This window comes from Tachyglossus aculeatus, chromosome 17 (assembly GCF_015852505.1).
Source record: "Tachyglossus aculeatus isolate mTacAcu1 chromosome 17, mTacAcu1.pri, whole genome shotgun sequence".
Taxonomy (NCBI): Eukaryota; Metazoa; Chordata; class Mammalia; order Monotremata; family Tachyglossidae; genus Tachyglossus; species Tachyglossus aculeatus.
In genome coordinates, this window is record NC_052082.1 from 42352803 (window position 1) to 42380542 (window position 27740).

At 48.4% G+C, this 27740-nt stretch overlaps 1 protein-coding gene across 2 annotated transcripts; it reads left to right on the top strand.

Annotated features, from left to right (window-relative positions):
* The first annotated feature begins 245 nt into the window (after nt 1-245).
* On the top strand, nt 246-27600 carry DDX52 (DExD-box helicase 52). Of its 2 annotated transcripts, XM_038759463.1 has the most exons (15): nt 246-408; nt 2778-3009; nt 3153-3292; nt 5978-6163; nt 9571-9714; nt 11214-11325; nt 13037-13109; nt 15628-15831; nt 18554-18644; nt 21044-21166; nt 21319-21469; nt 22484-22559; nt 23607-23678; nt 24551-24643; nt 26513-27600. In XM_038759463.1, exons 1-15 carry the CDS (start codon nt 322-324, stop codon nt 26577-26579), a joined length of 1851 nt encoding a protein of 616 aa, XP_038615391.1. In that variant the 5' UTR covers nt 246-321; the 3' UTR covers nt 26580-27600. The 2 variants fall into 2 exon arrangements, with proteins under 2 accessions (XP_038615391.1, XP_038615392.1); XM_038759464.1 differs by lacking the exon at nt 26513-27600 and having other exon boundaries at nt 24551-24647.
* Nucleotides 27601-27740: the final 140 nt, after the last annotated feature.

Here is a 27740-nt window from a genome sequence, read left to right on the forward strand (position 1 = left end):
ATAATAATAATAATGTTATTATTACTGTTTGGGGGCAGGAGGAAAGTTGGCTCCCCCAGGAATAAGCGAGGGTGGCGCGCCCCCTAGCGCGAACCTCAGAGGAGCCGCCCGGCGTTCCCTAGCAACCACGGCGTCCCCTAGCAACCCGCCCCTCCCACCGGAAGTGGCGTCGGGGGGTTCGGCCGGCCCGCGCGCGGAGGCTGCCGGGTAAGTGCGGCCCACGATGGCTGAGGCGCCCTCGCCGCGCGGAGGCTGCCGGGTAAGTGCGGCCCACTCTGGCTGAGGGAGGCGGCCGCCCCGCGCGGAGGCTGCCGGGACAAGATGGACGCCCAGGGCCTGTTCCTCAGGCTGGGCATGGGGGCCAAGTTCGACCTGAGACGCTTCTCCGGCGACGCGGCCCGGTTCCAGGTAATACCTCCTTCCCTTATAATAATAATGATGGCATTTATTAAGCGCTTACTATGTGCAAAGCCCTGTTCTAAGCGCTGGGGAGGTTACAAGGTGATCAGGTTGGCCCACGGGGGGCTCACAGTCTTCATCCCCATTTGACAGATGAGGGAACTGAGGTCCAGAGAATAATAATAATAATAATAGCATTTATTAAGCGCTTATTATGTGCAAAGCACCGTTCTACGCGCTGGGGAGGTTACAAGGGGATCAGGTTGTCCCACGGGGGGCTCACAGTCTTCATCCCCATTTGACGGATGAGGGAACTGAGGCGCAGAGAAGTGAAGTGACTTACCCAAAGTCACACAGCTGACAGTTGGCGGAGCTGGGATTTGAACCCATGACCTCCGACTCCAAAGCCCGGGCTCTTTCCAGTGAGCCACGCTTCCCTTCCCCACAGCACCTGTATATATGTTTGTACATATTTATTATAATATTTATTTATTTTACTTGTACATATCTATTCTATTTATTTTATTTTGTTAACATGTTTGGTTTTGTTCTCTGTCTCCCCCTTTTAGACTGTGAGCCCACTGTTGGGTAGGGACTGTCTCTATATGTTGCCAATTTGTACTTCCCAAGCGCTTAGTACTGTGCTCTGCACATAGTGAGCGCTCAATAAATACGATTGATGATGATGATTCTATTTATTTTATTTTGTTAGTAGGTTTGGTTTTGTTCTCCATCTCCTCCGTCTAGACTGTGAGCCCACTGTTGGGTAGGGACCGTCTCTATATGTTGCCAACTTGGACTTCCCAAGCGCTTAGTACAGTGCTCTGCGCACAGTAAGCGCTCAATAAATACGATTGATTGATTAATAATCATCACCCTGGCCAGGGCATTTCTTGATGACAATAACAATAATAATGACATTCAGTCGTTCCTTCAATCGTATTGATTGAGCGCTTACTGTGGGCAGAGCACTGGACTAAGCGCTTGGGAAGGACAAGTTGGGCAACATTATAGAGACGGGCCCTACCCAACAGCAGGCTCACAGGCTAGAAGGGGGAGACAGACAACAAGACAAAATATATTAGCAAAATAAAATAAATAGAATCGTAAATATGTACAAGTAAAGTAGGGTAATGAATCTGTGAGGCGTGGCTCAGGGGAGAAGAGCCCGGGCTTTGGAGTCAGAGGTCGTGGGTTTGAATCCTGGCTCCGCCAAATGTCAGCCGTGCGACTTGGGGCAAGTCACTTCACTTCTCTGGGCCTCAGTTCCCTCATCTGGAAAATGGGGATGAAGACTGTGAGCCCCCCGTGGGACAACCTGATCACCTTGTAACCTCCCCAGCGCTTAGAACAGTGCTTTGCACAGAGTAAGCGCTTCATAAATGCCATCATTATTATTATTATTACAAGCACATATACAGGTGCTATGGGGAGGGATGGGGAGAGGAAGGAGGGGGCTCAGTGTGGGAAGGCCTCCTGGAGGAGGTGAGCTCTCAGTCGGGCTTTGAAGGGAGGAAGAGAGCTAGCTTGGCGGATGTGCGGAGGGAGGACATTCCGGGCCAAGCTAGCTCTCTTCTTCCCTTCAAAGCCCGACTGAGAGCTCACCTCCTCCAGGAGGCCTTCCCAAACTGAGCCCCCTCCTTCCTCTCCCCATCCCCCCCTACCTCCTTACCCTCCCCACAGCACCTGTATATGTGTTTGTACAGATTTATTACTCTATTTTACTTGTACATATTTACTATTTATTTTATTTTGCTAATATATTTTGTTTTGTTGTCCGTCTCCCCCTTCTAGACTGTGAGCCCGTTGTTGGGTAGGGACCGTCTCTAGATGTTGCCAACTTGTACTTCCCAAGTGCTTAGTACCGTGCTCCGCACACAGTAAGCGCTCAATAAATACGATTAAATGAATGAATGTACTAAGCTCATTCATTCAGTTGTATTTATTGAGTGCTAACTGTGCAGAGCAGTGTACTGAGCACTTGGGAGAGTACACTACAACAGTAAACAGACACATTCCCTGCCCACAGTGAGCATACACTGTGTGCAGAGCGCTGTACTGAACACTGTTTTTATGGTATTCGTTAAGCGCTTGCTGTGTGCCAGGCTCTGTACTAAGCACAAGGGTAGAGACAGGATCATCAGGTTGGTAACAGTCCATGGCTCACATGGGGCTCCCAGTTTTAATCCCCATTTTACAGATGAGGTAACTGATGCCCAGAGAAGTGACTTCCCCAAGGTCACACAGCAGACAAGTGGCGGGATTGGGATGAGAACCCAGGTTCTTCTGGCTGCCAGGCCCGTACTCCAACAACTAGGCACCGCCGCTCCTCAAAACGTTCGGGCAAGTACTTTCATTTCAGTTCGCTTTGTTCCCAGGTGGGAAAAAGGAAAAGTGACTCGGAGTCTCCGGAACTGTTGGAGCGGCTGGACTTCTTTGGAGCCAAGAAACCTGCCGCGAAAGAGCCCGGGGCCACTGCGGGCGGCGTCCCCGAATCCGGAGGAAACGAGCCGCGGGATGAGGGAACGGATGGCGGAGAAACTCCCGGCACCGCAAACCCGAGGAAGAGGAAGAGGAACGCAAAGAAGAGGAAGATTCAGGGGGCCTCAGGTGGTGAAGGGGTCGTTTTTGAAGAGGGCGTGTTTTGTTACGATAGATTGAAGGAAAGGGGTTGGTATGATTTGTAAACTGCAAAGAAACCTAAACACAGGAAGACTTCACTTTTCCCCTCTCGCTTTCCTGGTAAATTTTAGAAAACGCTCTGTTCGGCTCTGCGGAGGACGGTAACTCGATACTCTGGATGTCCTCCCTGGAAGCAAACCGTAAAAATAATAAAGAAAAGGGAGAGAACAAACCGACGGCTGAAAAACTGGAACGGCTCAGAAAGGAAAAGGTGAGGTTGGATCCTTTGGCTCGTATCGGTGTGTTTACCTGGCTTGTGGCTTAACTGCGTTTTTAATAGTAATGAATACGGTATTTGTTAAGTGCGTGCTATGTTCCAGGCACCGGGGTGGATACAAGCAAATCGGGTTGGACACAGTCCCTGTCCCATGTGAGGCTCAAAGTCTCAATCCCCCTTTTACAGATGAGGGAACTGAGGCCCAGAGAAGTGAAGTGACATATAAATACTGTGTGCAGAGCACTGTACTAAGCCCATTTATTCAACTGTATTCATTGAGAACTGTGTGCAGAGCACTGTACTAAGCACTTGCAAGAGTACCGAACAGTAAACAGTCACATCCCCTGCCCACAACTAGCTTACGCTGTGTGCAGAGCACTGTACTAAAGACTCTTTTCATGGTATTTGCTAAGCGCTTAATACAGTTCCAGGATTCTTTCCATATCAACTTGAGAACTAGCGTGGCCTAGTGGCTAGAACACGGGCCTGGGAGTTAGAAGGACGCGGGTTCTAATCCCGCCTCCGCCACTCATCTGGCTGCGTGACCTTGGGAAAGTCACTTCACCTCTGTGTGTCTCAGTTCCATCATTTGTTAAATGGGGATTAAGACCCAGCGCCCTGTGTGGGATGTGGACTGCGTCCAATCCGATTACCTTGTATCTACCCCAGCGCTTAGAATAGTGCCTGGCACATAGTAAGCGCTTAAGAAATACCATAAGAAAACCCCAATGTTGGGTGCCTGAAACAACCTCCCTGCTGGTGTCTTCGCCTCAAGCTTCTCCAATGAGGCGTTCTGTCATCTCGCATGTACCATTATCCCCTTCTTAAATGCCCTTGCCAAGAATTGCCCACTTCTTGCATAAAACGAGTGTCCTAATCATTGGTTTCTAGACTCTACATCACCTAACTCTGGCTTACCCGCTCCAAGCTTCTGTTGGCCCCCTCCACCTCTGGACCCGATTTCCTCATTTGTAACGTAGGGAGGTTATCCCAGCTCCTCCCTCCCTCACTGTGGGTGCCGCGAAAATAAAAATGCGATAATGCACGCTAGAGCAATATAAACGTTGCTGGTATTTATCGAGCGCCAACTGTGCACAAAGCAGCGTGCAGGCCACTTGAACGTGACCTTCCTTCCTGATTGGAATTTCTCATCTCAAACCTGCCAGACCACGTCCCTCCCGCCTTTAAATCTCTCCAGATCCCCCCCAGCCCCACCCAAAGAGGCATTCCCAGCTAACCCCCTCGTCTCCTTGATCTTTTCCACCATCCTGAGCCATTTCGGCGACATTGGTTTCTTTATTCCACTCATTTTTTGTTTACTCTGGTTGTTACATTTGTGTTTTCCGTAGAGTTCCCATTATATGTATTATCAGTGCCTGCTTCTCTCCTCCATTGGTTTGCAAACTCTCCGAGGGCAGAGAGCGTGCCCTATCATCATCAATCGTATTTATTGAGCGCTTACTGTGTGCAGAGCACCGTACCAAGCGCTCTAGACTGACAGCTCGTTGTGGGCAAGGATTGTGTCCATTTATTGTTATAGTGTACTCGCCCAAGCGCTTAGTACAGTGCTGGGCACGCAGTAAGCGCCAAATAAATACGACCGAGTGAATACTGTCACGGTTTGGTCCTAAACCGAGTTGAGCGCTGTGTCTCCACCAGGCGCTCAACAAATATCGGCGGTGATGGTAAATATAAAAGGCGCAATCCTAGCTCCCGTCCCCCTGAGTTCACAATTAATATAAATTAATTCCTGGAATTCACAATGTCCTTGCTTCCCAATAATCATGTTACAGTTTTTTTTTAACCCAGTCTGATAGTGGCCGCTGACTAGAGAAATCCTATTTGTTCTTCATTCATTCATTCAATCGTATTTATTGAGCGCTTACTGTGTGCAGAGCACTGTACTAAGCGCTTGGGAAGTCCAAGTTGGCAACATATAGAGGCAGTCCCTACCCAACAACGGGCTCACAGCCTAGAAGGGGGAGACAGACAACAAAACAAAACATATTAACAAAATAAAATAAATAGAATAGTAAATATGTGCAATTAAATAAATACGAGTAATAAATCTGTACTCACATATATACAGGGGCTGTGGGGAGGGGAAGGAGGTAGGGCTGGGGGATTAATTCATTCATTCAATTGTATTTATTGAGCGCTAACTGTGTGCAAAGCACTGTACTATTCATTCAGTTGTATTTATTGAGCGCTTATTGTGTGCAGAGCACTGTACTAAGCGCTTGGGAAGTCCAAGTTGGCAACATCTAGAGGTCAACATCTCATCAATAAATGAGAAGCAGCGTGGCTCAGTGGAAAGAGCCCGGGCTTTGGAGTCAGAGGTCATGGGTTCAAATCCCAGCTCCGCCAACTGTCAGCTGTGTGACTTTGGGCAAGTCACTTCACTTCTCTGGGCCTCAGTTCCCTCATCTGTAAAATGGGGATTAAGGCTGTGAGCCCCACGCGGCACAACCTGATCACCTTGTATCCTCCCCAGCGCTTAGAACAGTGCTTGGCACATAGCGCTTAACAAATGCCATTATTATTATTATTATTATATTATTATTAATAAATATGATTGAATGAATTAATTCTAATTCCAGCCCGGCCACACGGCTGCTGAGTGACCTTGGGTGAGTCACTTCACTCCTCTGGGCCTCAGTCTCCTCTTCTTCTTTTCAGGTAAATCGTTTAAGAAGCAAACACAAAATTCACGTCCAAGGGACGGATCTTCCCGAACCAATCGCTGCGTTCGGTCAGCTCGATCAGGAATATAAGATAAATCAGCGACTGCTTCAGAACATCCTGGCCGCCGGCTTCGTGAGCCCCACCCCCATTCAGATGCAAGCTATTCCCATCATGCTTCATGTAAGTCGCACCCGGACCGGAGGAGTTGGCTGAATCTCAAGATTCATCCTTTCTTCCTACCGGTTTCGTGACACCGTACTCTCCCCAGCGCTTGAGAAGCAGCGTGGTTTTTCGTGGCGAGAGCCCAGGCCCGGAGGACCTGGGTTCTAATCCCAACTCCGCCAGTTGCTTGCTGTGTGGCCGCGGGCAAGGCGCTTGACTTCTCTGGGCCTCGATTTCCTCAGTTGTGAAATGGGGATTCAGTACCTGTTCTCCCTCCTGTTTAGACCGGGAGCCCCGTGTGGGACGGGGACTGTGTCTGACCGAATTAGCGTGAACGTACCCTACGGTTTAGAGCAGTGTTTGACACATGGTAAGCACTTAACCGATTCCACTCAAAAAGGTACTCTGTACAGTGCTCTGCACACAGTAAACCCTCAGTTAAACAGGATTGATTGTGTCCATTTGAACGAGCTGAACTGCGGAAGCGCAAGGAGCACAGCTCTGGGAGTCGGGTTCTAATCCTGTCTCTGCTGTTTGCCTTCTGGAAGACCTTGGGCAAGTCATTCAGACTCTCTGCGCCTCAGTTTCCTCCCCTGTAAAATGAGGATTCGGTACCTGTGCTCCCTCCTACTTAGACCGTGAGCCCCATGTGGAACAGAGGCCGTCTCCAACCTGATCAGTTGTACTTATTGAGTGCCTGCTTGGTGCAGAGCATTGTACTGAGCGCTTGGGAGAGTACAGTATAACAGACACATTCCTTGCCCAGAGCGAGCTTATCTTAATATCTAGCCCAGTGCTTGGCACTTCGTCGCAAGCAAGCGAGCAAGTGAGCAATCATATTTATTGAGCTCTTACTATGTGCAGAGCACTCCAATAATAATAATGGTATTTGTTATGCAGTTACTATGTGACAGACACTGTTCTAAGCCCTGGGGTAGATACAAACCAGTCAGGTTGGACACAGTCACTGTCCCACGTGGGGCTCACAGTCTTTAGCCCCATTTTACAGATGGAGGTAACTGAGGCACGGAGAAGTGAAGTGACTTACCCAAGGTCACGCAGCTGACACGTGGCCAAGCCGGATTAGAGCCCTTCCCCCTTCTAGACCGTGAGCCCATTGTTGGGTAGGGACCGTCTCTATATGTTGCCAAGTTGTACTTCTCAAGCGCTTAGTACAGTGCTGTGCACGCAGTAAGCGCTCACTAAATATGATTGAATGAATGAATGAATGAACCCTCAGCCAAGCTGCTTCTAGGCTCAGGGGAGAGAACAATACAACAGAATGAGCAGACACGTTCCCTTCCCGTAATGAGCTCGCAGTCTAGAGGGGGAGACAGATAAGTAATTTATAATGTGCAATTTAAAGATAGGTGCTTAAGTGCTGTGGGGTTGGGGCGACTATCAAATGTCCAAAGGTCACAGATCGAAGTGCACAGAGGACGCGAAAGGGAGAGGGAGCCGGGGAAAAGAGGGCTTCGACGGGGAAGGCCTCTTGGAGGAGATGAAACCTTAGTGATGCTTGGGAGGCGGAGGGAGTGGACTGTGAGCCCGCTGTTGGGTAGGGACCGTCTCTATATGTCGCCAACTTGTACTTCCCAAGCGCTTAGTACTGTGCTCTGCACACAGTAAGCGCTCAATAAATACGATCGCTTGATTATGGAGGGCGAGGGAGGTCCAGGCCAGGGGGATGACGAGGGAAAGCGGTCGGCGGCGAGATGGAGGAGATGGGGGCAGAGCGAGGAAGCTGGCATGTGAGGAGCCGAGCGTGCGGGCTGGGCTGGAGCAGGAGAGTAGTGAGGTGGGGTAGGATGGGGAAAGCTCATCGAGGGCTTTAAAGTCAACGGTAAAGAGTTTCCGGAGGTTCTTGAGGAGTGGGGAGACATGATCATCATCATCATCATCATTCGTATTTATTGAGCGCTTACTATGTGCAGAGCACTGTACTAAGCTCTTGGGAAGTACAAATTGGCAACATATAGAGACAGTCCCTACCCAACAGTGGGCTCACAGTCTGAAAGGGGGAGACAGAGAACAAAAACCAAACATACTAACAAAATAAAATAAATAGAATAGATATGCACAAGTAGAATAAATAAATAAATAAATAAATAGAGTAATAAATCTGTACAAACATATATCCATATATACAGGTGCTGTGGGGCAGGGAAGGAGGTAAGATGGGGGGATGGAGAGGGGGACGAGGGGGAGAGGAAGGAAGGGGCTCACGTGATACCACACTTGTAATAGTATTGCCCTAATAATAATAATTATGGTATTTGTTAAGCGCTTACTATGCGCCAGGCACTACACTAAGCGCTGGGGTGGATACAAGCAAATCCAGTTGGACACAGTCCCTGTCCCACATGGGGCCCGCCATCTCAATCCCCATTTGACAGATGAAGGAACTGAGGCCCAGAGAAGTGAAATGATTTGCCCAAGGTCGCATAGCAGACCGGCGGCGGAGCCGGGATAAGAATCCTTGACCCGGTGACGCCCGGGCTCTATCTGCTGTGCCATGCTGCTTCTCATACTTCTCCACCAGAAAAAATGTGGGCAGTGAGCGGAAAGGAAATGCAAATCAGGCCTCGCTGTTACTGGTTTGCCCGTTTGGCCGAAGCGTAGGTTAAAACTGGCGACTTAAGACGTGGATAATCTGTGGATTTCATTTACATCTGCTCTCCTCCCTTACAAATGACTCGTTCGGATTGATTTTATCAGCAGGGTGCTCTACCTTTGGACCAACCCAGTCATGAGGGACTCAAAAGTTTGTCATTCTTAACAAGCAACTTGTGAAAGTAGAGCTTTCCTTCTCCCCTTGGCTTTAAATCAGCTAACAAGGTGGAAGAGAAGCTAGTGGGTAGAGCAGGGGCCCGGGATTCAGAAGGACCTGGTTTCTAATCCCGGCTCTGCCGCTTGTCTGTTCCGTGATCTTGAGCAACTCTCATCACTGCTCTGGGCCTCAGTTACCTCATCTGTAAAATGGGGATTGAGACTACGAGCCCAATGTGGGACAGGGACTGTGTCCAACCTGATTTGCTTGTATCCACCCCAACGCTTAGTACGGTGCCCGACGCACAGTAAGCACTTAACAAATGCCGCAATTATCAGTATTATTAAAGAGTAGGGAAAAGAATTGTAGAGATTTCAGTCAATTGGTCGTATTTATTGAGCTCTTTTACTGTGCGCAGAACAGTGTCCTAAGCACTTGGGAGAGTATTAAATAGCCAAGTTGGTAGACCCATTCCCTGCCCACAACGAGCTTACAGTCTGGAGGGGGGTTTGCATATCGTTTCACTGTGACCTTGAGTGTTTGGAAGGGGGAGGGAAATTTTGTATTGGAATTTCTTAAGCTGTTGGCAGGCTTGTTCTGAAGAGCAATTAGAAGACTTCCCAGTTGTGGATCGTTCCGTGTTCTCTTCCCTCAGGGTCGTGAGCTCCTGGCTTCTGCTCCCACCGGTTCGGGAAAGACCTTGGCTTTTAGTATTCCTATCTTAATGCAGCTGAAGCAGCCCACGAATAAAGGCTTCAGAGCTCTGATCATATCGCCGACCCGAGAACTCGCCAGCCAGGTGGGTTTCGTAGCTTCCGTAGAGCGGGTTTTTGGCACTTGCCTTGGCGTGTTCCAGGAGCGTGTAAAACTCCAAGGGAATAAGTTCGGTGTCTCGGTATATTCTTTGTCCGGTCGATCCCTGATGGGGTCAAACGGCTGTTGGCTAGTCCCGAATGGCTCTTTGGCCACTCTGTGAGGCCTAGAGTGCTCACTCGAAGTGCAGCACTTTGGCCTAAACCCTCACGCCTCACAGCAAGGTAGCAAAACGGTCATCCGAGGCCAGGATTGATCTGATGATTTTGCATCTACCTCAGATTTTAGCACCGTGCTTGGAATGTCACTGTTTATTGTACTTTCCCAAGCGCTTAGTAAAGCGCTCTGCACACAGTACGCACTCAATAAATATGACCGAATGGATAAATGATTAATTCCCACCAGTGTATTCTGTCCCAGTGCTTAATACAGTGCTCTGCACACAGAAAGCACCTGATACATAGTAGTACTACTACCTAACAAACACCTAGTGGAAAAAGCACAGGTGGGAGTCAGAGGACCCGGGTTCTGATCCCGGCTCCTCCACGTGCCTGATGTGTGACCTCGGGCGAGTCACTTCACTTCTCTGTGCCTCAGTTCCCCCAGACCTGTCCCCTCTACTTAGATTGTGAGCCCTGTGTGGGACAGGGATTGTGTCCAAACTGGTTACCCTGTATCTGTCCCAGCACTTAGAACAGTGCTTAAGACATACTTAGCGCTTAACAAATACCTCAATGACTGTTTTATTATTATTAATGAAACTGGGGTGTAAGCCCTCCTCCACGGAGGGCTCAGGCTGTTTAGTTGTCATGAGGGTGTGTTTGCCCCAGCTTAAGACAGAAAGGAAATTTCCCCTTCTGTTTCGCCCTCAGCACCGATATATGCCAAACAGAGAAAAGTAAGTTCAGCGTCTGGTAAAGATTTCATTTCAGTGCTGCTGTGCAGAGGGAAACAGGCCTCTGCTTTTTACAACTTCAGTCTTCAGCGATTGTGCTAAAAAAAAATGAGACAGAGTGGATCTTACCTCCTTCCCTTCCCCACAGCACCTGTATATATGTATATATGTTTGTACATATTTATTACTCTATTTTACTTGTACCTATCTATTCTATTTATTTTGTTTTGTTAGTATGTTTGGTTTTGTTCTCTTGTCTCCCCCTTCTAGACTGTGAGCCCACTGTTGGGTAGGGACTGTCTCTATATGTTGCCAGCTTGTACTTCCCAAGCGCTTAGTACAGTGCTCTGCACACAGTAAGCGCTCAATAAATACGATTGACTGATTGATTGATTGGAAGAATGGAGTTCTGATATTTTCAAACTGCGGAGAAGCTTTGTACGGACAGGGTCCGTTGTGGGGTCACCTTTTGGAACCTGTGGGTGTGTGGTGGATTTGTTTGTTTCATTCGAGTCGACAGGGCTTTGATTTCTTCCCGAAGTCTTTCGGGGCAACTGGTCGGAGCTGTGCTCTCTCGTCGTCTGTTTCAGATTCACCGGGAGCTGGTGAAAATCTCCGAAGGCACTGGATTCAGAATACATATGATACATAAGGCCGCCGAGGCAGCCAAAAAGTTTGGGCCTAAATCGTCCAAGAAATTTGGTAAGAGGTGAATTCTCGTGACCTCTCGCTTATATATATATGTATATATGTTTGTACATATTTTTTACTCTATTTATTTTTTTATTTTATTTGTACATATCTATTCTATTTATTTTATTTTGTTAGTATGTTTGGTTTTGTTCTCTGTCTCCCCCTTTTAGACTGTGAGCCCACTGTTGGGTAGGGACTGTCTCTATATGTTGCCAATTTGTACTTCCCAAGCGCTTAGCACAGTGCTCTGCACATAGTAAGCACTCAATAAATACGATTGATGATGATGATGATGGATGAGGAGTTGGGGACTCTCAGCATTAGGCGGGTGCCATCGAAGTCACGCAACCACAGCTTGTTCCGTTTGCCACTTAAAATAAAAGCTAGCCAAATGCCATTCAGTGTTGTCGCTACTAGAAGGAGGCAGAAAGTCTTCTGTGAGGAGGCTCAAGTAGAGGTGTTTGCCATAGTAACAATAATAATAATAATGATAGTATTTGTTAAGCGCTTACTATGTGCCAAGCGCTGGAGTAGATACAAGGTAATCAGGTTGTCCCACGTGGGGCTCACAGTCTTAATCCCTATTTTACAGATGAGGGAACTGAGGCACAGAGAAGTTAAGCAGCTTGCCCAAGATCACACAGCAGACAAGTGGCAGAGCCGGGATTATGCCACGACTGAACCGGTTTGCAGAGGGATTTAACTATAATTCTTGAGAAGCAGCATGGCCCGGTGGATGGAGCACAGGCCTGGGGGTCAAAGGTCCTGGGTTCTGATCTCAGCTCCACCACTTGTCTGTTTTGCGATTTTGGGCAAGTCACTTATCCCCTCTGTGCCTTGGTTTCCTTTTCTGTAAAATGGGGATTAAGTCGGTGAGCCCTATGTGGAATAATGACTATGTCCAACCTGATAATCTCATGTCTACCCCAGTGCTTGGTACAGTGCCTGGTACATAGTAAGCACTTCATACCAATATTGTTACTGCTATTATTATTGAGAAGCAGGGTCGGCTAGTGGATAGATCACAGGCCTGAGAGTCAGAAGGACCTGGGTTCAAATCCCGGTTCCACCACTCGTCTGCTGTGTGAGCTAGGGCAAGGCACTTCACTTCTGTGCCTCAATCACCTCATCTGTAAAATGGGGTTTAAGACAGCGAGCCCCATGTGAGCCAAGGACTGTATCCAACCTGATTTGTCTGTAAAAATAATAATGATGATGGCATTTATTAAGCGCTTCCTACGTGCAAAGCACTGTTCTACGCGCTGGGGAGGTTACAATAATAATAATAATGATGGCATTTATTAAGCGCTTACTGTGTGCAAAGCACTGTTCTAAGCGCTGGGGAGTTTGCAAGGTGATCAGGTTGTCCCGGGGGGCTCAGTCTTAATCCCCATTTTACAGATGAGGGAACCGAGGCCCAGAGAAGTGAAGCGACTTGTCCAAAGTCACACAGCTGACAATTGGTGGAGCCGGGATTTGAACCCATGACCTCTGACTCCCAAGCCCGTGCTCTTTCCATTGAGCCACGCTGCTTCTCTCCAGGAGCCTGTACCTACCCCAGCGCCTAGGACAATGCCTGGCACGCAGTCGGCGCTTAACAAATCCCCCCAATTATTATTAATAATTCTTCCCAGAATGGTGAAGCCAAAGTGAACCGCCGAGGCTGACTCTTGGAGGAAGACTCTTGTCTCACGGGTGGTTCTCTTTATTTTTCCCATAGACGTTCTCGTGACCACGCCGAATCGACTGATTTATTTATTGAAACAGGAGCCTCCAGGAATAGACCTAACGAGGTACGGAGGACGTCTGGAAAAGAGGTTTCCGTGGCGGGTGAAGGAGCGGGGTGGAGATGCGGGGACGGCGATGCATCGAAAGGAGGGCGAGGCCGATCGGGTAGAAGTTGGAAGTACATTTTCTGGTTTGACTTTGCCGATTGTGTTGTTGAGGTCGGTGCGCGAGTGACGTTTGGCATCAAGTGCGATGATGCCAGAAACTCTCCCGGCTGATGCAGGACACCACTGCTAATAGAGAAGCAGCTTCGTCTAGAGGGGAGACCACGGGCTCGGAACTCGTAAGGCCTGTGTCCGACCTCATCTTCTAGACTGTGAGCCCATTGTTGGGTAGGGACCGTCTCTATATAATAATAATGATAACTTGTACTTCCCAAGCTCTCAGTACAGTGCTCTGCACACAGTAAGCGCTCAATAAATACGATTGAATGAATTTATGAAGCGCTTACTACGTGCAAAGCACTGTTCTAAGCGCTGGGGAGGTTACAAGGTGATCAGGTTGTCCCACGGGGGGCTCCCAGTCTTAATCCCCATTTTCCAGATGAGGGAACTGAGGCCCAGAGAAGTGAAGTGACTCGCCCAAAGTCACCCAGCTGACAATTGGCAGAGCCGGGATTTGAGCCCACGACCTCTGACTCCAAAGCCCGGGCTCTTCCCACCGAGCCACGCTGCTTCTATATGTTGCCGACTTGTACTTCCCAAGCGCTTAGTACAGTGCTCTGCACACGGTAAGTGCTCAATAAATATGAATGAATGAATGATCTCCCTCAGCACTTAGAACAGTGCCTGGCACATAGTAAATGCTGAACAAATGGCACAATTGTTATCATTATTATTAATAATAATATTAGAGAAGCAGCGTGGCTTAGTGGAAAGAGCCCAAGCTTGGGAGTCAGAGGTCGTGTGTTCTGATCCCGGCCCCGCCACTTATCAGCTGTGTGGCTTTGGGCAAGTCACTTAACTTTTCTGGGCCTCAGTTCCCTCATCTGTAAAATGGGGATTGACTGAGCCCCACGTGGGACAACCTGATTACCCTGTATCTACCCCAGGGCTTAGAACAGTGCTTGGCACGTAGCAAATGCTTCACAAATACCATCATCATCATTATTGTTGTCGTTACTATTATAAGGACTCCCCCCACTTTCATTCATTCATTCAATCGTATTTATTGAGCGCTTACTGTGTGCAGAGCACTGTACTAAGCGCTTGGGAAGTCCAAGTTGGCAACATATAGAGACGGTCCCTACCCAACAGCAGGCTCACAGTCTGGGGGGGAGACAGACAACGAAACAAAACATATTAACAGAGTAAAATAAATGGAATGAATATGTACAAGTAAAATAAATAAATAAATAGAGTAATAAATACATACAAACATATATACAGGTGCTGTGGGGAAGGGAAGGAGGTAAGGCGGGGGGGACACTTGTCTTCTGTATGACCTTGGGCGAGTCCCTTCACTTCTCAGGGCCTCAGTTCCCTCCTCTGTAGAACGGGAATTAAGACCGTGAGCCCAATGTGGGACATGGACGGTGTCCAACCTGATTAGTCTGCATGTTCCCCAGCGCTTAGAACAGTGCCTGGCGCATTGTAAGCCCTTAACAAATTCCATTGAAAAAATAAAAATTGCCGGATTCAGAATCTCCCCCGGAAAGCGCTTGGAAAGTACAGTTCGGCACCAGATAGAGCCCATCCCTACCCAACAATGGGCTCACAGTCTAGATGGGGGAGACAGACGACAAAACAGAACAAGCATCATTAGCATCCAAGTGAACAGGCGACGCGGAAGGGAGAGAGGGTCAGGAAAGCGGGGTATCAATCAATCAATCGTATTTATTGAGCGCTTGCTTACTGTGTGCAGAGCACTGTCGTAAGCGCTTGGGAAGTACAAGTTGGCAACATATAGAGACAGTCCCTACCCAACAGTGGGCTCACAGTCTAAAAGGGGGAGACAGAGAACAAAACCAAACATACTAACAAAATAAAATAAATAGCATAGATATGTACAAGTAAAATAAATAAATAAATAGAGTAATAAATATGTACAAGCATATATACATATATGCAGGTGCTGTGGGGAAGGATGGGGGGATGGAGAGGGGGACGAGGGGGAGAGGAAGGAAGGGGCTGAGTGTGGGAAGGCCTCCTGGAGGAGGTGAGCTCTCAGTAGGGCCTTGAAGGGAGGAAGAGAGCTAGCTTGGCGGATGGGTGGAGGGAGGGCATTCCAGGCCCGGGGGATGACGTGGGCCGGGGGTCGATGGCGGGACAGGCGAGAGCGAGGTACGGTGAGGAGATTAGCGGCGGAGGGTGCGGGCTGGGCTGGAGAAGGAGAGAAGGGAGGTGAGGTAGGAGGGGGCGAGGGGATGGACAGCCTTGAAGCCCAGGGTGAGGAGTTTCTGCCTGATGTGCAGATTGATTGGTAGCACTGCAGATTTTTGAGGACCGTCAGCCACAGGGATGTGATGAGCCAGGGTCGCGGTCTGTCGTTCGCAGCCCGTAAAACGTGTGGTTTCACTTACAGAGTTGAATGGCTGGTGGTCGACGAGTCGGACAAATTGTTCGAAGACGGCAAGTCTGGCTTCAGAGACCAGCTGGCCTCCATCTTCCTGGCGTGTACATCTCCCAAGGTCAGAAGAGCCATGTTCAGCGCAACTTTCGCACATGACGTGGAGCAGTGGTGCAAACTCAATCTTGACAACGTCATTTCGGTGTCCATTGGAGCCAGGTAAGGCCCGCCGGGAGGTCGCCGCGAGATCTCTTCCTTTCTCTTTCCTTGTGTGAAATGGTGGTTGATAGATGCGGCAGTCAGGGCTAGTAACCAGCAGTGACCTGGCGGGTAAGAAGGTGATGATGAAGATGGCATTTATTAAGCGCTTACTATGTGCGCTTAATAAATATGTAACCCACTGATATTAACGCCCACACAACTTCCGGGGGAAACAGGTTTCTTCAGATTGCCACCTGCTTTGTTCTGGGCTTACCAGTTTCAAGCTTTTCTGGACTCACGGGATGAGTCCTCCCTTTCCCTCATCCACACTCTTCATGACTCTTTATGTGTCAGTGAAATTCCCTTCAAGGCTTCGTTAAAAAAATTGTTCCCCAGTCTTTTAGACTGTGAGCCCACTGTTGGGTAGGGACTGTCTCTCTATGTTGCCAACTTGGACTTCCCAAGCGCTTAGCACAGTGCTCTGCACACAGTAAGCGCTCAATAAATACGATTGATGATGATGATGATGATGTGCAAAGCACTGTTCTAAGCGCTGGGGAGGTTACAAGGCGATCAGGTTGTCCCACTGGGGGCTCCCAGTCTTAATCCCCATTTTCCAGATGAGGTAACTGAGGCCCAGAGAAGTGAAGTGACTTGCCCAAAGTCACACAGCTGACAATTGGTGGAGCCGGGATTTGAACCCCTGACCCCTGACTCCAAGTCCTGTGCTCTTTCCACTGAGCCACGCAGCTTCTCCAGACAAAGGTAGCTTTGTCTGAAGGATCTAGGGCCCATTTATGAGTCAATCCTCGAGCTCCATTTCTCTTCCACCCTAGACGGTAAACTCGTTGTGGGCCGGGAACGTATCTGCTAATTCTGTCATGTCGTACTCATCCAAGCGCTTAGTACAGTGCTCACACGTGGTAAGCACTCAATAAATATGATGGATTGATAGATTAAACCCTTTCTCCGTTCCAAGCAAAGCGTTTCTTTTTATTTATATTGATGCCATCAATGCCTGTCTACTTGTTTTGTTGTCCCTCTCCCCGCGTGTAGACTGGGAGCCCGTTGTTGGGTAAGCGCTCAATAAATACGATTGAACGAATGAGTGAATGTACCAAGTGGCTGGGACTAATCAAGTTGGACCCAATCTCTTTTCCCACAAGGGGTTCACAGTCTTAATCCCCATTTTTTTTTCTGATACAAGCATTTCATTTGAACCCTTCTATAACCCACTGATATTAACGCCCGTACAACTGCCGGGGGAAACAGGTTTCTTTAGATTGCCACCTACTTTGTTCTGTGTTTACCAGTTTCAAGCTTTTCCAGACTCACGGGATGAGTCCTCCCTTTCCCTCATCCACACTCCTTATGACTCTTTATGTGTCAGTGAAATTCCCTTCAAGGCTTCGTTAAAAAAAATTGTTCCCCAGCCGAAGACGTTAATGATAATTGTGATCGTTGTTAAGCACTTGTTCTGTGCCAAGCACTAGGGGAGAAATAAGATAGGTCAGGCATGGCCCCTGTCCCACCTGGGTGCACGGATTTTATCCCATTTTTCAGATGAGGAAACTGAGGCAGAAGGAAGTTTAGTCAGTTGAGTGCTTACTGTGTGCAGAACACTGTACTAAGTGCTTAGGAGAGTAGAGTATCACCATAAACAGACACACATTCCCTACCCATACCGAGCTTACAGTCTAGAGGGAAAGACAGGCATTAATATATATATATAACTAAATTGCAGATATGTATATAAGTGCTCTGGGGAGTAAGTATGGGAGGGAGAGCAGGGATTTTATCCCATTTTTCAGATGAGGAAGCTGAGGCAGAAATTTTAGTCAGTTGAGTGCTTACTGTGTGCAGAACACTGTACTAAGTGCTTAGGAGAGTAGAGTATCACCATAAACAGACACACATTCCCTACCCATACCGAGCTTACAGTCTAGAGGGAAAGACAGGCATTAATATATATATATAACTAAATTGCAGATATGTATATAAGTGCTCTGGGGAGTAAGTATGGGAGGGAGAGCAGGGATTTTATCCCATTTTTCAGATGAGGAAGCTGAGGCAGAAATTTTAGTCAGTTGAGTGCTTACTGTGTGCAGAACACTGTACTAAGTGCATAGGAGAGTAGAGTATCACCATAAACAGACACACATTCCCTACCCATACCGAGCTTACAGTCTAGAGGCGAAGACAGGCATTAATATATATATAAATAAATTGCAGATATGTACATAAGTGCTCTGGGGCTGGGAGGAAGGGAGCAAGTCAGGGCAGTGCAGAAGGGTGTTGAAGAAAAGGAAAAGAGGGGCTTAGTCAGGGAAGGCCTCTTGGAGATGTGCCGTCAATAAGGCTTTGAAAGAGGGGTGAGTAAATGTCTGCCTACTATTACGGCGGTCGGGGACAGACTTACCCAAGGTCACACAGCAGGTGAGCGGTGGAGCTGGGATTAGAACCCAGCTCCTCTGACTCCCAGTTCTCCGCTCTTTCCATTAGGCCATACTGCATTTTCCTGTTCAGTTGCCCCAGTCATTCCTGTCTCCCCATGGCATCAGTTGCCATGACTACAACTTCCTCTCTTAGCTCGGCGTGAGGATTCCACCAGTGGCCACAGACAGAAGGATCTTCAAGAAAGAAGCCACTCCAGACTATTTGCACAACGTCGCAAGCATGCCAGCAATCGCAGCCCCCTAACTGTGGAGTGATTTTTAAAGATTTTTTTTGTTGATTTCAGGAACTCCGCCGCAGAGACGGTGGAACAAGAGCTTCTCTTCGTCGGGTCCGAAACGGGGAAGCTCCTGGCCATGAGAGACCTCGTTAAAAAGGTATTTCTTGGGCTTCCCTGGCTGTCCGTCCGAGCCAAGCCCGCTCCTCGTTTCATTCTCCGGCGCCTGTGTTTTCCTCCTCGTTAATCGACTTGAGTTCAGTTCATTCAGTCGTGTTTACTGGGCGCTTCCTGTGTGCTGTACTAAACGCTTGGGCCAGTCCAGTAGAATAATAAACCGACAGATTCCGTGCCCACAACGAGCCTACAGTCGAGAGGACGAGCTTACAGGGAGTTGACAATTACATTATGGGCACAGGGGAGGAAGTGACCGACTTCTGTCCCTCTGTTGTAGCCCTCCGAAAGAGAAGCCCTCCTGGTTGGCCAGTGCAGTAATGGCGGTTGGGGAAAGCCGCAGCTTCACTCGTTCGATCGTTACTTATTGAGCGCTTACTGTGTGCAGGGCACTGTACTAGGCGCTTGGGAGAGTGCCGTGTTTCAGCAGTCCCTCATACTAAGAGGTAGGGGATTTTGAAACCCTTAGAAAGAGGGAGTGGGCAAGAGAGAACTTGGCCGGGCTCAAACGGATCTGCCCCCTTGCCATTTGGGCAAGAGGCGAGGCCAGGTATCTGGCCAAAGGGGTCCAACCTGAACGGCCCCCCTTAACATTGGGCAGAAATGCTTGGTTCCAGCTGGGGCCCATGGCAGGAGGAAGAAAATACTAGAATATTGGATAGTCGGAGGTCTGGGGAGGTGGGTGGAGGCATGGTTGGGATTCACAGGGATCAAGAAGGTCCCGAGGGATATTAGTGGGGAAGGAACAGCGAGGAGCCACCTCCGGTGTGATTTTTCATGTCCGTTTGGGATCGGCCGTCTTGTCGGGACCCATTCCGGACTGGTACCTAGCAAATTTCATTTGAGCGCTGCACGCCAAAACATTTCCCGCTATACGGTTGTTCGCAATACAGCCCCATTTTCGAGGAATAAGCAGCGTGGCCCGGTGGATAGAGCACGGGCCTGGGAGTTGGAAGGGACCCGGGTTCTAAACCCCTCTCTGCCACTTGTGAGCAAGTCGCCTAACTTCTCTGTGCCTCAGTTGCCTCGTCCGTAAAACGGGGATTAAGATAGGGAGCCCCAGGAGGGACGGCGACTCTGTTCAACCCAGTTTGCCTGTTTCCACCCCAGTGCCTGGCAGGCAGTAAGCACTTAACAAATACCATAATTATTCTATAACCTGGGGTGCGCTTGTACCAGAGAAAGCTTGGCAGGGTTTTAAGCGATGCCTTCACTTCAGTTGATCGCGCTCTCATGAAAGCCTGCTTAAAGAAGAGTATTCTTATTGGGTTTGCTGCATATTTTTAGATTATTGTTCCAGCTTGTCTCTGAAAATATTAAAGAGCTGGCAGCTTCTCCAACTCCTCGGTTGCCCTGGGAAGGAGCAGCTGGCTTTAGTATCATTCATTCATTCAGTCGTATTTATTGAGCCCTTACCGCGTGCAGAGCACTGTACTAAGCGCTTGGGAAAGTACAGTGCCCCAATAAACGGTGCCCGCAGCGAGCTCACAGAGTTTGTTTTGGGTTTGGCACCTTTGAGATTCCAGAGTCATTTTCAAATCGGTCGTATTTATCGAGTCCTTACTCGGCGCAGAGCCCTGTGCTGTACAGAGCTCTCGGGAGAGCACAACAGAGTTAGTAGACACATTCCCTGCCCACGAGGAGCGTTCGGTCTGGAGGGGCAGACAGAGATGAAAATAAATCAATCAATCGTATTTATTGAGCGCTTACCGTGTGCAGAGCACTGTACTAAGCTCTTGGGAAGTACAAGTTGGCAACATATAGAGATTCGTACATAAGCGCTGTGGGCTAAGGATGGACTGAATATCAAGAGCTCAAAGGGTACAGATCCAAGGGCACAGATGACGCGGAAGGGAGCGGGAGGAGGGAAAACGAGGATTTAGTTAAGGAAGGCCTCTCGGAGGAGATGAAGCAGCATGGCGTAGGGGGGATAGAGCCCGGGCCTGAGAGACGGGACATCATGGGTTCTAGTCCCGGCTCCGCCACTTGTCTGCTGCGTGAAAGGCAAGTAACCCTGCTTCTCTGTGCCTCAGTTACCTCATCTGCAAAATGGGGATTGAGACCGTGAGCCCCACGTGGGACAGGGACTCTGTCCAACCTGATTTCTGTGTATCTACCCCAGCGCTTAGTAGAGTGCCTGGCACATAGTAAGTGCTTGACAAATACCGTAATTATTGTTACTGTTATGTGGTGCTAGTGGGGCTTTGAAGGTGGGGAGCGTGGCAGTCTGAGTCTCCAAGCCTCTTTCCCACGACCCTTTTCTGATGAGTGCCCATCCTTCCTTTTAAAGACCACCCCGAGAGGCGGTTCTACACCTTCTGAACGGAAACTGATTATTGCTCCTAAATTGTGGCTTCCCCCCGCTCCCCGCCCTCTTTCCTTCAGGGTTTCAGCCCTCCTGTGCTTGTTTTCGTTCAGTCCATCGAACGGGCAAAGGAGCTTTTCCACGAGCTCATCTACGAAGGTATTAACGTGGATGTTATTCATGCCGAAAGAACGCAGCAGCAGGTAGGAGGTCGATGACCTTGCTGACTTGGAGCTCTCTCAAACCCTTTTGAATTCCGTTTGAAAAGCCATTGCTAAGGCAAGAGTGCTACTGGGGGATTGAGGGTGGAATTCCCCTAACCCTGTTATAATTTGCGTATTTTTCTCGTGGCCAGAGAGATAACACTGTCCAGAGTTTCAGAGCAGGAAAAATCTGGGTTCTCATCTGCACCGCCCTGTTAGCCCGAGGGATTGACTTTAAAGGTGTGAACTTGGTAATCAACTACGACTTTCCAACGAGTGCCGTGGAGTATATCCACAGGATAGGTGAGTCACTGGGAGTTACAAGGTTTCCGTTTCTCTGCGCCGCTCTATCCGAACGCTTCATTTCTCGACCTGCGGCTGAGGGACGGGGGCTGCGTCCAACCCGATTGGCTTTATTCACCCCAGCGCTTAGAACATAGTACGCGCTTAGCAGATACTACAACTATCATTATTACTGTCGTTATTATGTGCTCCGGTAATTATTATGCCCCCAGTTAAGAGGGGCGTGGTTTAGTGGACAGCGCCTGGACTTGGGATTCAGAAGGACCTGGGTTCTAATCCTGTATATATGTATATATGTTTGTACATATTTATTACTCTATTTATTTATTTATTTATTTTGCTTGTACATATCTATCCTATTTATTTTATTTTGTTAGTATGTTTGGTTTTGTTCTCTGTCTCCCCCTTTTAGACTGTGAGCCCACTGTTGGGTAGGGACTGTCTCTATGTGTTGCCAATTTGTACTTCCCAAGCGCTTAGTACAGTGCTCTGCACATAGTAAGCGCTCAATAAATACGATTGATGATGATGATAATCCTGATCCCACCACGTGTCCGCTGTGTGAACTTGGGCAAGTCACTTCGCTTCTCTGGGCCTCACTCACCTCATCTGTAAAATGGGGAGCCCCATGGGGGACAGGGACTGTATCCAACCTGATTAACTTATATCGACCTGAGTGCTTAGAACAGCACTTGGCACGTAATAAGCGCTTAACAAGTACCATTATTATCATTATCATTCATTCATTCATTCAGTCACATTTATTGAGCGCTTACTGTGTGCAGAGCACTGTACTAAGCACTTGGGAAGTACAAGTCGGCAACATATAGAGACGGTCCCTACCCAACAACGGGCTCACAGTCTGGAAGGGGGAGACAGATAACAAAACATGTGGTTAGGTGTCAGTCATCTTCAGGAGCTTCAGATTAATGAAATTTGACCTTTTATTTCATGGTGTTTTTTTCCTCTGTCCCCTTCCCTCGCCCCCTTGCAACTTTTGGCTATTTAACGTAGGCCGGACTGGAAGAGCGGGACATAAGGGAAGAGCCGTTACGTTCTTCACCGAAGACGACAAGCCCTTATTACGAAGGTAAAGTTAAAATAAGGCCCAGTTTCTGGCTTGCTTTTTTGTTTTTTTGGTCTTTGGGTGGCGGTGGGGTGGAGGAAGGCGTAGAGTGGAGATAGTTAACCATTAGAAATTTCCGTTTTCTAACTCGCGTTCACTCCAGCCCACTGTTGGGTAGGGACTGTCTCTATATGTTGCCAATTTGTACTTCCCAAGCGCTTAGTACAGTGCCCTGCACATAGTAAGCGCTCAATAAATACGATTGATGATGATTTAAAAAAAATGCTTGCGATATGCCCCGGGGGGCCTCTCATCCTAGAGGAGGTGAAGGGAAGGTGGGGAAAGAACAGGGCCGTCGGTTCGACAGATACAATTCAACAAGAGCAGCAGCGAACGGTGGCAGTCACAGTGCGTGCCTGTTTTCGTTACTGAGGGAAAATGGGGACTAAGACTTTGGGCCCTACGTGGGATGACCTGATTACCTTGTATCTACCCCAGCGCTTAGAACAGTGCTTGGCACATAGTAAGCGCTGAACGAATGCCATCATCATTATTATTATTATTATTATTATTATAATGGGATGGGAACAGTGAGCTTAGGACCCCCATCAGTCCATCCGGATGTGCTGCAGCAGGAGGGAGGGTGGGAAGTCACGGTGGCGGGTGGCTGTGTGGTGAGGGAGGAAGAAGGGAGGGTCACACTCTTCCTCCTCCTCCACCTGCCTCCCCTTCCCATGAGCTCAGGCCCAGATTGGGCGGGAGGGTTGAAGAGGAAAGCTTGCAATAGCCGCGTCAACCTCAAAATGTTCCCTCCCTTGCCCTGTGAGGGAAAAGATGGATTTCTGAAGCCAGAGCGCATCACACCCAACCTGTACACGGTGTAGCAGAATTGGGTGTATCTCACTGTTAAGTGGAAGAAAGGACTTTAGCTTCATCCGAACCACAGCCACGCCTCACAGAAGGAAGAATAATGCCAGTTATCTGTCAGAGTTGCAGTCGTCCATCATCCTGCCAGTAGTTTGGCAAGAGGCCAACTGGTGTTTGGTTTTTTTGGTTTTTTTTTTGGTACAGTGTCGCTAATGTGATCCAACAGGCAGGATGTCCTGTGCCAGAATACATCAAACATTTCCAAAAACTGCAGAGGTATGTCTCTTTCCCTTCACCCCTTTTGGAGTTTCCCATACAGGATGCTTGAAAATTACATTCAGCAGAGAGTAGCCAAATCGATCCTCTCGTAGTCTCAGAAGAGAAATGATCTCTTTATGTCCGTAATCTCCGTGTGCCTACTGTGGGCTTGGGAAATTAGTTGGCAAGATCAGTAAGCCTCTGAGAAATTTATAACTTAGCTGGGGAGGTAAGCATTAAAACAAATTACTGAAAGGGGGAAATAAGAGAGCAAAAAAGATACAAATGTAGGTGCTTAGGTGGCTGAAGGATCTACTGTGGTGAGATGAATTGAATCCAGGAAGGCCTCCTGGAGGAGACGGTTTAGAAGGGCTTTGAAGATGGGGAGAGCAGCGATCTGTCAGATGTGTCCAGGCGGGAGGGACAAGAGTGAGGCACAGTGAGTAAATTGGCTCGAGAGGAAAGACGCGCGGGGTGCGGTGGGAAAAGGGAATAAGTAAGTAGGAGGGAGAGATGGGATTGAGTGAGTAAGGCCGGTGGCTGGGAATTTTTTCTGTGAAACTCTTGATTCTTCCCGAGGGGAGAAACCGCCAGACTTCTGATCTATAAGCTCATTACGGGCAGGGAACCTGCTTATTGTCCTGTTGTACTGTCCCGAGCGCTGAGGACAGTGCGTGCGCTCAGTAGATGTGATGCAGTGAATGAACAAATGAATCAGAGTGGACACCACCTTAAGTTGAAACCAGTACATGGTGTGGAATGAAAGACTGCTTTTTCCTGCAGTGAATCGTGATGGTGGGCACCGTCTTTAGTACATAGTAAGCGCTTAATGAATGCCATTATTATTAGTAATAGTAGTAACACCTTTCACTCTTTACATTGCCTTTCAGCAAGCAAAAGCGCAAGCTGATCAAGAAACCACTGGAAAGGAAGAGCATTAGTACAATGCCAGAGTATTTCTTGGAAAAGGCCAAGGACCAGCAGTAAGTAGATCACGGAAAGTAATGGCTACTTTGTTCTAGACTGTTCTTTGTTCTTTGTTCTTCTAGACTGTGAGCCCGCTGTTGGGTAGGGACCGTCTCTATATGTTGCCAACTTGGACTTCCCAAGCACTAGTGCTCTGCACACAGTAAGCGCTCAAAAAATACCATTGATTAATTCTGGAAATTTTGCTTTTTAAACCATGGAAGCGTAACCTTCAAGGTCTGTGGTGTGAGCTCGGGGCCAGACAGCAGCTATAGCATCTGATGGCATTGTTAAATTAGTTCTTTAAAGAGCGTCTCACTTGGACACATTCCCAAAGGGAATCGTGCATATTCCCGTAACGGCCTTCCGTCTTTCCACTGTTGAGAAGCAGCGTGGTGGAGTGGCTAGAGCCCAGGTCTTGGAGTCAGAAGGACCTGGGTTCGGATCCCGACCCCGCCACTCGTCTACCGGGTGACCTTGGGAGAGTCGCTTCGCTTCTCTGGGCCTCAGTTCCCTCCTCTGTAAAATGGAGATTCGGACTGTGAGCCTCATGTGGGACAGGGACACTGTCCAACCTGATTAGCTTGTATCTACCCCAGCCCTTAGTACAGTCTTGCACATAATATGTGCTTAACAAGTACCATTAAAAAAAAACTCAGGGTCCCATCCTCAGTCAACAAATGCTGCTTGAGTTACTGTAAATATCCTCCCTGCTGTTTGGGTGAAGAAACCAGTCAGACACAGGTCGAAGCACTCCGTGAAGCCAGCTTTCCTCTGCCTCCTCCCTGGTTTTCGTATTCTGGGCTTGGTTGGGGACTTGGGCCCGCTCCAAGCATCGCCACTTGGGGACCGACGAGGAATTTCGGAGAGGAAGAGCAGGAACGTCCGCCTGAGCACCATCTTCGAAGTTCCACGTTTGGGTGGAGGTTAACAGGGAGGCATACTCTTAAAAAAATTATTTTTAGGGGGTATGTTAAGCACCTACTATGCGCCAGCCACTGTCCTAAGCGCCAAGGTAGATACAAGCTAATCATTCATTCATTCAATCGTATTTATTGAGCGCTTACTGTGTGCAGAGCGCTGTACTAAGCGCTTGGGAAGTACAAGCTGGCAACATATAGAGACGGTCCCTACCAGGTTGGACGCGGTCCCTGCCCCACACAGGGCTCACAGTCTTAATCCCCGTTATACAAAGTAACTGAGGCACAAGGAAGTGAAGTGACTTGCCCGAGGTCACACAGCAGACAAGTGGCAGAAGCAGTATTAGAACCCAGGTCCTTCTGACTCTTTTTTTTCTCATGGTATTTTTTAAGTGCTTAACTATGTGCACGTATGTAACTACGTGCTCTGCATGCAGTAAGCGCTCAATAAATACAATTGAACGAATGTGCCAGACACTGTACTACAAGCTAATCAGGTTGGACACAGTCCCTGTCCCGCACAGGGCTCCCAGGCTTAATCCACATTTTTACCGATTTCGTTGGCTAACACGGCTCTTGCCGGTGTCTGCGGGACACTTTCAGAGTTGTTTTAGGACCAAGACGTTGGGAGTTTCACCCGCGTTTTCTTTCACCGCTTCAGATTCTCGGTTTCTCAGCGTTTTTCCTCTGAGTAGTTGCGACTGCAGTTTTCGTGTCCCGGAGAAAAGGCTGACTGAGCTTCGCCTCCCTTTTAGCCCCAGGCCACTCTCGGGAGGCCTTTCCCAGCGGAATAATTCTCCATCCGAAGCTGTGACGGTGCGGAATGGAATAACGGGCGTTTTAAAGGCCCAGCTAGTCGAGAGGATAGAAAGTGATCCTGCGAAAGTCTTATCTGTGGTGTTTTCGAAACGGGTGTGTAGCTGACGCTTCGTCTGATGTCATTTCCCCTTGGCTTATTCCTCACAGGAAAGTTGCCGGTCAGAGCGCCAAGAAGAAAGTTGATCCGGAAAGTAATAACCACCCTTCATTATAGACTGCCCCGGCCCTTTAGTCCGATTGTTTTACGTATTCCGGTGGGAAGAGGTGGTTTCATCAAACCCAGCCACCCTTTCTGTGTCTTTCCACGTGGAATCAAAAGCCAGAAAATCAGCAGTGGAGACGAGGGGGCGCGGTCATCACGGACTTGAGTATTTCCCCTCAAGCTTCAATTGACGAAGAATTTTTAAACCAGCACAGAAGTAAGAGTCTTGAAATTTGGGGGCTCAAGCATATTGGAAGCACTTCTTGTTCAGAAGTGCTTGAGAGCGGCAATGCTGTCTCTCCCCAAGGATAGTGAGGTGCAGAGCTTTGGTCTACCCGTGACGGAGCTGGTGAAGATAATTTTTGTTCTCTAAAACTTGGAGCAAGATGTCAGAAGGAGAGCTTCAGGTGGGACTTCAGAGCCAGAGTGGTGTAGACGAGAAGCGGACAGCTTTCTGCCCACCAAATGAGTCACTCTGGAGTTGGAGATTTTCTCAAAGATGTTGATTCATGTGGGTAATGGACAGCAAGAAGTGTGTGCTAATCACACTTCATATGGGCCCCGTCTCTGGGGAGACCCACAGCTTGTCCTTTCTACAGCCAGCTCCTCGAGCCCTCAGATCCCAGGAATCCCAGTTGATGATCCTTTTGGACTCTTCAAAGAGCCCCGGGAAAGGCAACAAACTTCCCGTCGTTTAAATTTTTCCCATCAGAGACGGTCGCCGTTGGAGAAAAACCCTCCGTCGACCTTCTGTTCCACAATGATTTTCCCTACCCCTTGAGACTCTCTTTGTAGCCCGTCTCTTTCCTCACCACTTGGCTCTACTCCCTAGATGAACGCGTGTTCCTATTATAGGACATATTTTTTGGCAGTATACACTAGTGGGCTAGTCTCCTGACACATTTTTATCTTAAGTCCGTTTTCTTCACGGAACCCCAGTCTCCTGAAAGCTGATGTAAATTATTTTCCACGGTTAACGTGTTTTTACAAAAAAGCAAGCTTTGTGTTAAGGAATAAAACATCTTGGTTACAACACTGTGCCTTTTTATAACGCTGTCTTATAAAGTTGCCCATTCCTAGGCAGTTATTTCTGGTAGCTCTAACACTCATTTTTAATGTAGAAATAGTTCTATTTTTATAATCTTTTTTTTTTTACTAAAAATTGCCTCTCTG

Coding starts and splice junctions, on each gene's coding strand:
- DDX52 (XM_038759463.1), top strand. CDS start 322: ATGGACGCCCAGGGCCTGTTCCTCAGGCTGGGCATGGGGGCCAAGTTC. Junction 9,715..11,213: donor CCCGAGAACTCGCCAGCCAG/GTGGGTTTCGTA, acceptor CGTCTGTTTCAG/ATTCACCGGGAGCTGGTGAA. Junction 21,167..21,318: donor CCGAAAGAACGCAGCAGCAG/GTAGGAGGTCGA, acceptor TCTCGTGGCCAG/AGAGATAACACTGTCCAGAG.